This window comes from Camarhynchus parvulus, chromosome 5 (assembly GCF_901933205.1).
Source record: "Camarhynchus parvulus chromosome 5, STF_HiC, whole genome shotgun sequence".
Lineage (NCBI taxonomy): Eukaryota > Metazoa > Chordata > Aves > Passeriformes > Thraupidae > Camarhynchus > Camarhynchus parvulus.
The window spans coordinates 45,707,350-45,721,273 of NC_044575.1; the positions used below are offsets into that span (position 1 = coordinate 45,707,350).

A 13,924-nucleotide genomic window follows, 5' to 3' on the forward strand; every position below is an offset into this window, starting at 1 on the left:
CCGCCCGCAACCCTTCCGCCGGCTGCCCCGCCTCCCCGCCGTCCCCAAGATGGCGGCGAGCGCGGCGCGGGCTGGGGGTGGTTGAGGGCGGCAGGTATCGGCTCTTTCACACCATCCTCCTCTTCCCCTCGTTCTCCTCGACTCGGACTGGAGTGGGCGCAGGGCTCGCCCCCGCCACCCCGTCCCCGCCCGGCAAGAGGCCAGGCCCAAGCGCAGGCCCGGGCGCCGGGGCCCGGCGGGACGCTGGAGCCCCGGAGCCCCCGAGCCCCCGGCCCGCCCCGCGCTGGGTCCCTGCTCGGGCAGGCCCTGGCTCTGAGGGCTCGCGGCCATGGATGTGCCATCTCTGGGTGCCCCCATCCAGCTCCGTGGAGCTGCTGTTAACTGCGCTGCTCCTAGGGAGCCTTTTAAAAATTATTCTTAATGTATATTGTAGAAAATTAATCCCACCTCTTTCTAATAAGACCTGCAAGAGTAGAATGTTACTATCTGAGACGTAATTGGTATCGAGCAGCTGTATTGAACAGTGTTAACACCGTTAGCCTGCATATTTTCAGGAATATGTGAAACTAGATCTAAGTAAATGGAATTTTTCTTTGTGTCAGTCAACGAAACGTTTTGTCCCCCATTCAGATTAGTTCTTTTGGAGATTAAACACTTGGAGAGGAAAATGACATCGATTATCAAGTTGACTACGCTCTCGGGGGTGCAGGAGGAATCTGCCCTCTGCTATCTTTTGCAAGTAGATGAGTTTCGTTTTCTTTTGGACTGTGGCTGGGATGAAAACTTTTCTATGGATATTATTGATTCTCTGAGGAAGTAAGTAGTTCAGTTCATACACCTATTTCTAAAATAGGGCTTGGTCTGTCTTGGAAGTTTTCAAAATTCCATGCAGTGGTATAATGTATGGTGTTGCTAAATGAAAAATTGTTCTTTTTTGTTTTGTTTTGTTTTGTGTATATTTTACATGAAGGGAATCACGCTGCTGAAACATTTCCCACAAAAACTTGGATTTTTTTCTTGTCAGCCCAGTGAGTTGTGTCCCTTAACTGTAATTCTCAAACTGTTCAGTTTTTGTTTTGGCTTGGATGATTTGTGTGGTTTTTATTGTCATTAATGTGACATAGTTGAGGGGAGACTTACCTTGACTCTCAGTTAATTTAGAGTAGTTAACTAAGTTTTAAATAGGAGAGGAAGCCTTCCTGCATGTAGGCTGAATACAAAGCAGTTCAACTCTTGGCTCTTGTTTCAAGTTGAATAGACTGTCAGGAAAACACCTTCTGTCAGGACACCAGCCCTGCAAAGGGAAAAAGCCCCTCCAAACCAAAATCTGTCTAGACTTCAATATTGAACTTCTTCAGGTGTGCAGCAAGGAACTGTGCTGATTGCCAAGTCAGGACTGAAACATGGAAATTTGGGAAAGAAATGGAGCTTTTTGATACTAGTTTTGTAGCATTGACACACTTGCAGTGTTTGAAATCTTTAAGTGAGGATTGTTAGGTACTGAGGATAATTTATAAATTTTTTCAAATGTCTTATCTAAGAAGCAATTAGATAAAATTCCCTTTTTCATAACAGCCATCAAGAAGAATGTGTGTGCTCCACTTACTATGCAAGGGAACAGAAGACTGTCAGTCCTGCTTGTATTTTCATTTGTTACATGTGTTTTATGCTCTCAAGTTTTTCAGTTATGATATGTAGAAAGATTTTAGTCTGAGTTCTAATTTTATGCAACACTTTGCGAGGAAAAACAAATGTTTTTAAGAGTAATAAAATCCCCCAAACTGATGAGTTACTTTTCTTAAATGATATGTTTGATCTTATCTACATTTAAAGAAATATATTTTGATTTGATCAAAAAATATTGAAATATGTTTTGATTTATCTTTATCAGTTTAAGGATTGTTGTGTCTTTGGTCCTGTTACTTGGTCACTCTCATCAGAAGAAAAGTTGTAGTCTGTTTTGGGGTGTATCAGTAATTTGTAGCACATCTGTACTGATAATATTCTTGGTCCCTCAGTTCATTTACTTGCTGGTGTCCACTTACATACTAAGGTCTTTCTCATCAGGAATTGGATGTGAAACTTACTTCTTCAAATCTTTAAGTTATGCTTTCTGAAATAATTTGTGTTTTTAAGTACTTGGCCATTAGGAAACAGCTGTAAGTTTTAATTATGATTTTCAAAACTGTCCCAATTCTTGAAGGGTTTAAGTTTCATTGTTTGGCATTCAGACTGTGTATGTATTCTCAAAACAGCCCTAGCAGGGGATACACAAAACCATACAGAACTCCTTTCAATGACTTTTGTTTGCCCTCTTTTTATAGGCATGTACACCAGGTTGATGCTGTTCTTCTTTCCCACCCTGACCCTCTACACCTTGGTGCACTTCCATATGCAGTTGGAAAAATGGGATTGAATTGTGCCATTTATGCAACTATTCCTGTATATAAAATGGGACAGATGTTTATGTATGATCTCTACCAGGTATGTTTAAGTTGATGCTTTCATACACAACATCTTTGATGGCGCAGTGTTTGAATTCTCTGTACTTCTTTGTTTTAGTCCCGCCATAATACTGAAGATTTCACACTCTTTACATTGGACGATGTAGATGCAGCCTTTGATAAGATACAACAGCTGAAGTTTTCTCAGATTGTGAACTTAAAAGGTAAAGTTGTCACCAAAACTTCAAGAAATTACTATTAGTGAAAGGCAACAGAGCAGTTAAAAGTTAAAGTAACTTTTTTAAAGGGACTGACTTCTGAAATGCAGTGTGTTTTGCAGTGCTGAATTCATAAGCTTCATGTCAGTCTGTATCAATTGCAATTGTATCTAGAAATGGATAGAACTTTCACTTAATGAGGAGGAGGTCATGCCAAACAGTGTTTAGATATTTGTTTCTCTTTTGTGTTTTTGTAACTTCTCTTGGAATTTACTGATGTCTATTAAAAGTATTTACTTACCTCTAACAGCAGATACTCAGAACTCTCCATAGGCAGTAGCAAAGGGAAAGCTTTGTAGAGCAGAGATGAAGTTACAGCATGTGTATGATTTAATGAGGAGATCTTCAGTGACTGAGATCACACTCAGTGTAGTGTATTGCTGGGACCTGTGGCAATCAACAGCTTTCCACTCGTGTTGAATGTTAAAGATCAGAATAAAATAAAAACTCTCTTCTTGAACAGAGACACCTACAGGCTGACCACCAGCAGTTTGTCTCTGAAGTGCAGTATTTTACAGGTTCATGAATCGTGCTGCCAAAAGATTTCTTATTTGGAAAACAGAAAGAGGATGTTGCCCTTGAAAGACTGTTGGTCCCTTTTCCAGATAGCTGTAGCAAGGCTATGTCTGCCCTGGCAATTTTTACATCTAAAGAGCAATTTTATCATACAACTTTTTTAAAACAACCAACTTCTTTTATATTTAATGGAGGTGATTTGAAAAGGCTCGATGGAGGCTTTTAAGAAGATAATATATGTTTAGTTATTAATTATTACTGTGCATTTAATGCAGCAGAGTCAGTGAGTAATGGTTGTGGGTAGTCTCATTTTAATCTGATGTACGTACAGGCTGGTATCAATGACAGGGAGCAACAGTGCATTTGAAAAATGCATCAGGTGCTGAAAAGTTCTGTCATCCCTGACTGCAGCACATTAACACCTTTTCTGCTGGGGTTTAACTTGTGTGTTTGTCATTCTGGAAAGCTTTCAGATTGTGTAATTTATTTAAGTTTTCCTAAGTACCTCAAAATTGAATGCTATAGTAAACATTTAGTGTTGCCCCAGAGAGGATCCTGGCTTTCATCATTGTGATATAATTTTTATATCATTTACTTTCATCATTGTGATATGTTTTTTATATAATTTACTGTTGTTTATGACCATAGTTACAGCAGCTCTGAGTGTCAGTGGGGGGTGGAGGGAAGAAGTGATCTTTGCTTTAGTTTCTTTATTCTGGAGGAAATATAAAAGTGAATTGCAAAATATTTTGACATTACTGCTTAGACGGGAAGGTATTACTGCTTTTTCATACTTCATTTGACTTTTTTTTCCTCAGTAGTAATTTGAGTATTCAGTTGTTTAAAGTTACTATGTCTTGTTCAGAGTAATGGATTTTACTACGTGCAATCTACCTAAAATACTGAAAACCTTTGTAGGCAAAGGACATGGTTTGTCAATCACACCATTGCCAGCTGGTCACATGATAGGAGGCACAATTTGGAAGATTGTCAAGGATGGGGAGGAAGAAATTGTTTATGCCGTTGATTTCAACCACAAGAGGGAGATGTAAGTTCAACATAGTAATGTATAATTCTTAGCTGTGTATCATTTAGTGGGTGATAAAGAGGTGTGGAAGCAGAAGTGCATTTCCAGTTCTAATAAGATCACTAATTTCATTTGCATCCAGATTAATCAGTTTGAAGCAAGCATTAGCTCTGGGTTTCTTTATTCCATTTGTTTTTATTTATTTGTAAATTTGAAGCAGGAAGCATTCAGCAGCTAAGTAGTTTTGTTTCTGTACATGCAAATATCTAGATATCTAGAATCTAGCTGCGTTTTTTTCCCTCGTAAAATAGAAATGCAAAAAAGTGAGATTTTTCCTTTTTTCCACAGCCATCTGAATGGATGTTCCTTGGAAATGTTGAGCAGGCCTTCATTGCTTATTACAGATTCATTTAATGCTACTTATGTACAACCCAGGAGGAAGCAAAGAGATGAACAGCTGCTGAGTATGTATTGTTTGGGCTTCAAAAATATCAGTAATGTGATTTATTAGCCACTATAAATTATTTTTCTGTGAGAAATTAATTAGCATTTAAACTTAAGAATCCTTATTAAAATGTAACATGTTTTGAATTACTCTTTTCTGATGATACTGATCCTGTGAGTTAAATGTTTTCCTAACAACAATGAACTGTATTTGAAAAGTGTCTTTTACCCAGTATCCTTCAATCTCTTCAGGCATTTTTAAATTACCTTCCTTAGCACTTTCCTTTTTTAAACTCCATTTTCTCTTGGTTTTTAATTAAAAAAACCAAAAATAAACAAACAACCAAGGCAGAGAGATCTTCAGAGGTACTGAGAAAACTCCAGCTCCCTTCAGTTTTGGTGGTAGTGTGGATTTGGATCTCTTTTGAAGTTTCATTTGTTTCTGTGTTCAGTATACTTTTGAATATGATTGCTAGTGTGACATAACAAAAACAAAAATTGCAGCAACACCGCAAACCTTCTAACTTTGATTCAAAGTATAAGTAGGTTTTTGTTTTATTTTTAATTCTTCCTAGCTAATGTTTTGGAGACATTACGAGGTGATGGAAATGTATTAATAGCTGTGGATACAGCAGGCAGAGTTCTGGAACTTGCTCAGCTTCTTGATCAGATCTGGAGAACAAAAGATGCAGGATTGGGAGTCTACTCTCTTGCACTTTTGAATAATGTCAGCTACAATGTAGTGGAGTTCTCTAAGTCACAGGTTTGTTTTGATTTTAAAATCCAATTATGAAGGGTAAAGGAACATTTATGCAAAAGCTTTTCTTTTTAATGGTAAAAAATGGCAAAATACTGGGTGAATATCCTTATTCTGTAGTGCATATTTATGTCTCAGCTCTTTTGATCAAGTAACAGAGTGTCCAGTTGTGACAGTGGGCATGTTTCTTGGTACTGATTTCTGTCTTTATGATAAGACTTGTTAGCATAGTTTATAGTTGTTAAAAAAGAGAACTTAAAGTACTTGTTTCAGTGTTGGTTATGCTCAACATTATTTCTACACCTGCTGAGAAATACTGAAGTAATCATGGGCATATTGCATCCTGTACTTCATATGAAGTTTGTACTGTTGAACTACTTGTATTTGTGTAGATAAGTTTCTTTAATATGTATTTTAGGTGGAATGGATGAGTGATAAGTTGATGAGGTGCTTTGAAGACAAGAGAAACAACCCTTTTCAGTTCCGCCATCTCTCCTTATGTCACAGTCTATCTGATCTGGCTCGAGTGCCTAGTCCTAAAGTTGTTCTTGCCAGTCAGCCTGACTTGGAGTGTGGGTTTTCTAGAGATCTTTTCATTCAGTGGTGCCAGGATTCCAAAAACTCCATAATTTTAACTTACCGCACTACACCTGGAACATTAGCACGATTCCTGATTGATAATCCTTCTGAAAAAGTTATAGATATTGAGGTAAGAGTCATCTCTGTAGCTCCAGGTTCTTATTGTGGGCCATCTGGGGTCGTGTGGGCAAAACTTAACCTGGTTTCCCTTTTGATGTTCTGGAAATGCTTCTAGTGGTGGAGAGAAACCTGAAATCAATATGTTGCATATTTATCAGATTGTGGGTGAATTTACATAAATATAGGTCTCCTACTGAGAACTGCAAAATGCTTTTTCACGGCATGGCGAAATTAATAGAGCTGAGCATGAAGTTCCTTTTAAATATTTATTCTTAGACAACTTGTTCCTTTGTGTTTCTATTATAATAGAAAAAAGTCTGCTTGCAGCTGACATACAGATCACTACATATGATGGGTTAGTCTTGCTGGAAAATTCTCCTGGTTTGGATGAGAGGAGAATCAAGTCAAATTAGTATAATATATCCCAACAGGATTAGAAGGATAAGCAAATGCTGGAAATTAGGAGATAATTAATTGCTATTCATGCTTTCAAATTGTTTTCAATAATCTGTACACCTGTGTCTACTTCTTTCTGGTGCAAATTGTTAATTTATGGAAGTCCCCTATGATTGCAGTGATAATTTCAGCACTGATGATGCAGCTTTATTTTGGTTTTAGATTGGATTGAAATAATTGAATTATAGTGTTAGATTATTACTTGAATTCAGTTTATTCAAAGTGAACTGTACTCAGAAAACAAGAAACAAAATCTACCATTGTTTTGCCAGCTAGTGTGACTTTGCTAGCTTCTTCTGGTTTGATGTTAATGATAGAAAAACTAAAATACCACTGCTCATCTAAGAGTATTTGCCTTCACTTATTTTCGGAAAGCTTAATTGATTTTAATATTTTTAGGAATGCTTTCATTTAAAGTCGACTGTACAAATTAACACTGTCATGATGTCAAGGTACCACATTTTTGCCATAGTCTTGTCTTGTATGTGACATACAATTTATACTTGCCCTTGTTGCCCAAGGACAAATATTCTTGTCAGCAGCATGTAGGAAAAGTATTGAAGTTGTGTCAACTACTCACAATAACATTAATTTTAATTCCCTCTGCAGTTGAGAAAACGTGTCAAGTTGGAAGGAAAAGAACTTGAGGAATACCTAGAAAAGGAAAAACTAAAGAAAGAGGCAGCTAAGAAGTTAGAGCAGTCTAAAGAGTAAGTATGTTGCTCATTCTGCTGTTATGATGAGAGTTGAGATTTCTGTGTGATTATTCTGCTCCTTCAACTCTTTTCAGGCCTAAATGAGAATTAGAGTTTCAGTAGCCTTGTCTGAGGGCCCTGAGCAATCAGGAGAGGTTGTCTTTAATCTGTTGCCCCAGTAGACCCAGTTTCATCTGCCATTTAACTGTGAGCTCCTTCTCAGATACATAAACTGCCCTTGTCAACTGTTATTTTCTAGTCGGTGTGTTTATGTAATATGAAACCTGAAGGAAAAAAAGAAGTGCTAGGTGTTTTTGGAATGTCATTTCAGGGCAGATATTGATTCCAGTGATGAGAGTGATGCTGAAGAGGATATCGACCAGCCAACTTTACATAAGACCAAACATGATTTGATGATGAAGGGTGAAGGTAGCCGGAAAGGAAGCTTCTTCAAACAGGCAAAAAAATCTTATCCAATGTTTCCAGCTCCTGAAGAAAGAATTAAATGGGATGAATATGGTGAAATTATCAAGTATGTGGTGGTAATGTATACTCACATAGTAGCTATGAAATAATCAAAAACGAGAAGGAATTAAATTCACCATTCTGTCTCTTTTGCAGCATTGCTATATGCTCTTCAAACTGCTAAGTCTTAGAGAAAGCTTATGATAAGAATTGAAGCTGCAGAGTGCTGATCCTTGACCTGTGTTCACACCTCTTAGGATGTATTTTCACTCCAGGCTTTTTAAAAAAATCTTTTGAGAGAGAAGATTTTAAATTATTTTAACCTGACTTTTTTCTGCTTTAAATTTCACTTAATGTTAAATTTGTGAGGTGAGAAAACACTATTCATCCTAACAAAATTCAGGTTATATTTGTCAGCTTTGCATAAGGAATACTTGCTAGAAATCCCCAATTTGCTAGTATTTCCTAAGTTATTCAAGTTCTTTTTTAAGATAGGCAGGTCATATTTTCCAAATCAGCTCTGTTCAAGTACAGAAATATTTGGCAGGTATGGTTGTTGCTGGCAATAGCAGTTACAAAAAAATCTTAGTAGTAATAATCAGCACTGTTTTTATATTAGATAGTGCTTTGGTTTTACTCTAAAAAGCAAAATACCTTTCATTCTTTAGACCTGAGGATTTTCTAGTTCCAGAGCTTCAAGCAACAGAAGAAGAAAAAAGCAAATTAGAGTCTGGCTTGACAAATGGAGAGGAGCCTATGGACCAGGATTTATCAGATGTTCCTACCAAATGTATTTCTGCAACAGAATCCATGGAAATTAAGTGAGTGACTTTGTTCTTCTCAATTCTACTAGAACATGGGTACAGTGCAAATTGGGTAAAAGGCTAGCTTGGATTTAAGAAAATGGGAAAGGACTTGATTTTTGTTTATTTTTTTCCCCAGGCTAAGTTGTATTTTACAAGTCTTTCTGAGAGTGCAGAACAGTCTTATAGTTCCCCACTCTTAAAAAAATTTGGTTTGTTTCCTGTCTTATGGAGACAACTGGAAGAGATAGAAGAAATGACACAATAGTATGTTACCATGGATACTCAAGTATGTTTTGTTGAAAGGATAACTTATTCAAATATGCTTATTTCATGGATAACTTACTTTTTTGATAACTATGTAAGTGAATTTTGTGAATGTATAGTGTTAAATACACACATGCTAATCCATATGATCCATAATATACCTTGTGCTGACAGCTTTTGTTGATGTACAATAATTAAAAAATATCTTAATGAAGTATTTTGGAGCACTCAAAGATTTAATCTTTTAAACTAAAACATATTATTCTCGGATTTTTAATTCAAACTAGAGCCAGAGTTACATACATTGACTATGAAGGACGTTCAGATGGGGACTCAATTAAAAAAATTATTAACCAAATGAAACCAAGACAACTGGTCATTGTCCATGGACCGCCTGAGGCCAGTCAGGACCTTGCAGAATGTTGCAGAGCTTTTGGTGGAAAAGATATTAAAGTTTACATGCCCAAACTTCATGAAACTGTAGATGCTACGAGTGAAACTCACATTTACCAGGTAAGGTACTGGAATTTTTCAGTTGTGTAACTACTGTGGACTGTACTAGAGCTGTATGAGCAGAATGTAATTTGCCCTCTGTTCTTTGGGAGAGAAGAGGTGATACCACCTGTGAGTTCAATTAGTTTTGTGTGATCAAGGCTTTAGTTGTGTTTTTCCTGTGTTTAGATAAGCATTCTCCTGAGGCTTATTATTCATAAGCATTTGAAAGCTTGAATGTGATATCAGTGGGTTTTTTACCTGAAGTGCAAAAGGCAATTTTGCACATTTGTGTCCATGGGGACATCAGTTTGCTTTATTGAAGTATTTACAAATTCATAATGCTTATATTTAGAATACATTTGTATACTAACTGCAATTCAGGATTCTCTTTGGAATCTTAAATGGAGCCTTAAAGAGCTAGAATAAGAAAATGCTTCATACTTAAATAGTACCTAAGAGTGAACATGTAAAATTAGGAGCAAGTTAATGATAAAAACAAATTAGATACCCATAGCCCCAAAAACTTTGTGATGATTCTTGGAAAGTAAGTTTATGATCATGTATTGCTGTGTGTTAGCCATGAAAATTAAATGCAATATATTAAGTTCTAAATAAGAAAGCTAGAATAGCTTGTGTGAATTATGTGAAAATTGTGTATGCTCCCAGTTTAATTTTTGAAGTTGTTTAGAGGGAATTGTCTCGCAAACACTTTTTGCAGTAGTCTTTTATTCCTTTGTTCTTTTAAAGTTAATAGAAAAACATTGGTAGAATTGTTGAAAGAGGTACTTCTGTTTGTTTCCAGAGAAAAATCTGTTATCCTCTAGAAAGTAGAAAATTCCAGTTATTAAAAATCATCTAGTTATGGCAGCCTTAAAACAGCGTGTTTTCTGCATGTGGTTTGTTGGTTGTCAGGATGTTTTTGCTATGAGAGTTGCTAGTGTGTAAGAACTGACCCAGGAGAAGTGCAGTGGTGATGTTGAATTTGAAAATAATAGGTGTGAGTGAAGTGTCAGTGTCACGGTGTCATTTGAGTGGGCTGTGCTGCACAGGGGTGGGTAGCTGGTGGTTCTTTCACATGGTTGCAGTCTTGATTGCACTGTGGGATTCATGGACCTTCTAATGTGGATAACAATCTCTGAGAGTAGAGCTTTATTTAAAGGATTAAGGTCCCAGAGTCCAACAGAGGAATCAAGGTAAGGGCACTTAAAATTCTCATATTTACAACATTTTTTCTTTCAATAAAATAGTAATTATAATTTTGGAGGATTGAAATTGTGAACTATTCGTCAGTAACCTAAATGTATCTATAGAAACTTCCTCTGAATTTGCTAAGACCAACTGAGGAACAACTTGGCTGCAAAAAAGGTTTCTGGTTTTTAAAAGGAAATTATTGCTTTTGCTGTAAATTTAAGTGAAGTTTGCAGTTCAATAGGTTCTTTTTTAATTTGAGCCAAGATGAGAAAGGTGTTGATCTCTGCTGCTTTTTAAGTTGTGATATGAATGTTACATATATTAAATTTTAAAGTATCTTGCCTTAGTGATACCAGTTCCATCCTTTCTCTCCATAAGAGTGCATGAATCAAACCAACTGGAAAGATGGTGAAGAGAAACTTGCTGATCTTTAAAGCTTGAAGTAAGACCTCTGTATTTTCCATGAAACTAACAGTACTTTTATTTTTGTGCAACCCAGGTCAGGTTGAAAGATTCTCTTGTCAGCTCTCTTCAGTTCTGTAAAGCCAAGGATGCCGAGCTGGCTTGGATAGATGGTGTTCTGGACATGAGGGTTTCAAAGGTGGATACTGGAGTTATTTTGGAAGAGGGAGAGTTGAGGGAAGATGAAGACTTAGAGATGCAAGTGGATGTGCCTTCTTCAGACTCGAGTGTGATTGCACAACAGAAGGCCATGAAAAGCCTCTTTGGTGATGATGACAAGGAGATGTGTGAGGAGAGTGAGATCATTCCTACTTTGGAACCTCTGCCACCTCCTGAGGTACAGAAATGATGCTGCTCTGGATTTCTTTTATGAAGACCTCTGTATTAATTTGTCTTTTTCTAGTGCTTAGAGATTGATACTGTGATCTTACTCAAAAGAAAGCCTAACTGAAACTGGATTTTCATGTTTATGTTTCTCTTTGTTAAACCTGGTGCTATTCTTTGTTCAGCTTTTATGCTTTTCAGTGAGGATGATCTTTTGCATCCATTAACAGTGCCATATATTTATGAAATAAGATTTTAATTAGTGTATGTCATATCTATAATTAGTACATGCAGATAGAGAAATCAGTTGGTGTTAGTCACGTCAGAATTTTATTACGTTTTATTGATGCCATGGAAGATACTTCATATACTTGAGATACAGATCTTTGACGTACATGCATCTGCTTCTATAGTAGTGATTTGAGAATTTATTAAATTTATCTTTTCTATAAATTTACCATAGCTCTTAAAATACTTTGCATTTTAGGAGATAACTATTTTATCTTTCTGTTGAATTACTCCAGTACCTTTTAATCCTAGAGATGCTTTTCAAGATTATCTGTTTCACAGTCCTAAATGTAGTCTGTTCTGGGAGCTAGAGAATTGTGGAGACAACTCCCTGATCTGTTCGGATTCATGACAACCATCACAGCACCCTGTACTGATCAGCAGTACAGCTCACTGCAGCTTGGTCCCTGGCATACTATGGCTTGGAAGAGGGATCTTCATTGTAGCTTTGTATTTGTCTTCAATATGGGAGCAAAGAAAAGCCTTTTGCTTTTTGTGATGGGCAACTTTTAAGGCTTTTCTGTCCTGAAGAGGTATTGCTGCAGGTGGACAGAAATAGAACCAATTTAGAGTCCTGTAGTCTTGGCCTCACTGCTGCCAACGCAGTAATGAGATCTTTGGAAAAAATGGAAGGTGTTAAATAGAAGCAGTAAAATTATGTGTGTTGTTTTAAAGGTTCTTGGGCATCAGTCTGTGTTTATGAATGAGCCAAGACTGTCTGACTTCAAGCAGGTTCTCTTGCGGGAAGGTATACAAGCTGAATTTGTTGGAGGAGTGCTTGTGTGCAACAACCTGGTGGCTGTCCGCAGGGTAGGTGTTCTGTGTTTTAATCTCTTTGGAAAATAATATTATGAAATAATATGTATTATTTTAGTAATAAATAAAACATTATTTTAGTAATAAAAGAAGTTTCTAATTAATGTAAAGATAATAAATTGAAACATGTCTTTTGTTTCAGACTGAAACAGGGCGTATTGGATTGGAAGGCTGCCTCTGCCAGGACTTCTATAGGATAAGAGACCTTTTATATGAGCAATATGCTATTGTCTAAGAAAAGTGCTACAAAGGTGTTTTCACTTGAACTTCTACAGACAAAGGAGGTTGCTCCCAGTTCTTTTTGTAGTTTTCTAATTTATACAGGGAAACCTAATTCATAAAGAACAGTTAGCTGCCATGAACATGTGAGTAACTGCTACTGTTGTTCATAAATCTGTTGGTACATTCCATGTAGTTGACTCTTAAACTGTTACAACTTGGCATCTCCCACATAACACATTATAAATGAGTTTATGACTATGAATGCTTCTCAGGAGAGGTTCAGTTTGTCAGGGCATGTTTTGGTTTCACAGATTTCCTATCAAAGAGTACAAAACATGTAAAAGTCATTCTTTTGTTCTAAAATAAGATTGGATAAAGAGCTTTGGTTTCTTTGGTTTTGTTCGGTTTCTGTGTGGTTGTTTTTGGTTTTGGCTGCTTGGGTTTTTTTACTAAGTTTGATTTGGGGAACAGTCTCAAGTATCTCCCTCTTTTGTTTTTAAATTGAGGTTAGTTGAAGTACATTATTAACAGCCCACTTAAAGCTAGACTGCTTAAAATTTCCTCAGTGTTAATCTGGCTGCATCTTAATGCTGTATCTCTTCCATCTTACTGATTTGTTCTGAAACAGCATTTCATATTGTAATCTGCAGGATAAAAAAATTACTTGGGCAATTACTCTAAGAAGATTGGATTATATTTTCAGGTACTTTAAAATGCAGTAATTATGCTTCAGAGTAACTTCTCTGCAAAATTACAGAATTTATAACTCCTAGCTCTTGCAAAATTATGCCAATTATAACACCTTTTCCTAAGTTCTGATTTTAATACTTTTCAAAGTCTAAAGCCTTTATCCATGCACTGCTGTTTGTTCAGAGTGCCATGAGCCAAGTTCAGGAAGATCTTTTCTCTTGAAATCTGTTCATGTAATGTATTTAATGATTTTGTACCATGTTCTGTTCTAGATGACAGTAAGACTTATTGTAGCTGCTGATGCTAGGGATTTCCCTTACCTTTTAGGTAAGGATAAACGCATCATTGAGTTCATTAATTTCTCAGAAATTAAGTTATGAAAACAAATGGCCTCTCAAGTTTATTTAATCCTTTTTTCCCCTATCCATGTGTGAAACACCAGCTTTGGCAGTGGAGGGTTGTTTGCTTTTTACATAAAACAATGTAATATATGCTCTTTGTGTGTGTGCTTAAATAAAACCTTTTGAAAAAGTGGCAAAAAATAGCCCTGTGGGCTATCAATGGAAAGATAATTTACTTGGCAAC

At 36.6% G+C, this 13,924-nt stretch overlaps 1 protein-coding gene across 1 annotated transcript; it reads left to right on the forward strand.

Annotated features, from left to right (window-relative positions):
- The first annotated feature begins 30 nt into the window (after window positions 1-30).
- Window positions 31-13,031, forward strand: CPSF2 (cleavage and polyadenylation specific factor 2). Its single transcript, XM_030949567.1, has 15 exons — window positions 31-94; window positions 631-816; window positions 2,325-2,484; window positions 2,563-2,668; window positions 4,157-4,286; window positions 4,614-4,729; window positions 5,285-5,472; window positions 5,885-6,175; window positions 7,231-7,331; window positions 7,648-7,848; window positions 8,450-8,602; window positions 9,139-9,364; window positions 11,037-11,336; window positions 12,287-12,421; window positions 12,570-13,031. Exons 2-15 carry the CDS (start codon window positions 668-670, stop codon window positions 12,660-12,662), a joined length of 2,349 nt encoding a protein of 782 aa, XP_030805427.1. The 5' UTR covers window positions 31-94; window positions 631-667; the 3' UTR covers window positions 12,663-13,031.
- Window positions 13,032-13,924: the final 893 nt, after the last annotated feature.

What these genes read in the sequence shown, in the direction of transcription:
- CPSF2 (XM_030949567.1), top strand. Translation starts at nt 668, where the DNA reads ATGACATCGATTATCAAGTTGACTACGCTCTCGGGGGTGCAGGAGGAA. An exon ending in ATTATTGATTCTCTGAGGAA is followed by an intron (nt 817 to 2,324) that starts GTAAGTAGTTCA and finishes CTCTTTTTATAG; the next exon opens with GCATGTACACCAGGTTGATG. An exon ending in GAATATGGTGAAATTATCAA is followed by an intron (nt 7,849 to 8,449) that starts GTATGTGGTGGT and finishes TTCATTCTTTAG; the next exon opens with ACCTGAGGATTTTCTAGTTC.